At 49.6% G+C, this 1,122-nt stretch overlaps 1 protein-coding gene across 1 annotated transcript in view; it reads left to right on the top strand.

Moving 5' to 3' along the window:
- Nucleotides 1–1,030, top strand: part of LOC105521997 (immunoglobulin omega chain-like) — a 9,511-nt gene extending 8,481 nt beyond the window's left edge. The window contains exon 3 of the mRNA XM_011956368.1: nt 1,026–1,030. Coding sequence (XP_011811758.1) covers nt 1,026–1,030 — 5 coding nt within the window. The remainder of the gene's footprint in view (nt 1–1,025) is intronic.
- The last annotated feature ends 92 nt before the right edge of the window (nt 1,031–1,122 follow it).

The following is a 1,122-nucleotide window of genomic DNA, read 5'->3' as shown; positions in this document are numbered from 1 at the left end:
TCTCTACTAAAAATACAAAAATTAGTGTGGCGTGGTGGCTGGCCCCTGTAATCCCAGCTACTGGAGAGACTGAGGCAAGAGAATCACTTGAACACGGAAGGTGGAGGTTGCGGTAAGTTGAGATCATGACACTGCATTCCAGCCTGGGCAACAGAGAAAGACTCCTTCTTAGATAGATAGATAGATGGATAGATAGATAGATAGATAGATAGATAGATAGATAGATAGATAGATAGATAGATAGATAGATAGACAGACAAACAAATAAATAAAAATAGAAAGAAAAGAAAAAGAAAGAATCCAGCCAGTGAGACCTAGAAATCTAGGACCCTTCGACCTGGTCCCACAGGTGTCCCCTCCTTTTGGTGCAAGTATGCTGGCCATTTCCTGAGCTCTGAAACTCTGGGAGCGATGACATGAAAGGAGAATCCAGCCTGTGGGACCTACAGATGTGAGAGAGGAAGTCTGATGCTTAAGAAAACATCAGCTCAGCATTCTGAAAGGTCTAGATATGGCTTGGCCTAGAGCTGGTGTAGAAGAGAAGCAAGAGAGATGCTCAGCCTTGGGTGGGCCAGGCCCAGCTGTCCTGTCAAGGGGCTGAGCTCTTTGCAACATGGATATCCTGCAGAGACATCCTTTGGGAGGCTGTGATAACAGAATGATGCCAAAATGCTAATGGAATTGAGCGGGGGATGGTTTATGGGGAAATGAGGAGACGGGTGTGGGGTCAGATGTGGTAAGGAGGGTGCAGCCTGAAGAGGAGACTGTCCATTGTGACTCATAGGAGAAGGAGGCCTGGAGCCTAGAGCAGTGACAAAAGGAGGACCTGGGATGACCTGGGCCATCGAGACACACAGGGACTGGGGGTCTCTGTCTCTGAGGGTTCCTGAGGAGGATCACATAAAATAATCCATAGTCAGTGTCCTCTGTCCAGGGCTCACTGTCCCAGCAGTTGCCCCTTCCTCCCGGAACCTCTGGGTGTCCAGGATCCTTAGCTGTGGACCTGTTCTTCTCTTTGTCCTCAGCCTAAGAGCTGATGGGGCATCCACCAGGAAGCATATCTGTGGGCAGGGAGGGGGCCATGGGCAGCCTTGTCCTGTATGTGAGACACCGCTCAGCCTC

Source organism: Colobus angolensis, unplaced genomic scaffold (genome assembly GCF_000951035.1).
Source record: "Colobus angolensis palliatus isolate OR3802 unplaced genomic scaffold, Cang.pa_1.0 Scaffold415, whole genome shotgun sequence".
NCBI classification, from domain to species: Eukaryota; Metazoa; Chordata; class Mammalia; order Primates; family Cercopithecidae; genus Colobus; species Colobus angolensis.
The sequence above is the reverse complement of the archived record's forward strand: the minus strand, read 5'-3'. Positions and strand labels throughout refer to the sequence as shown.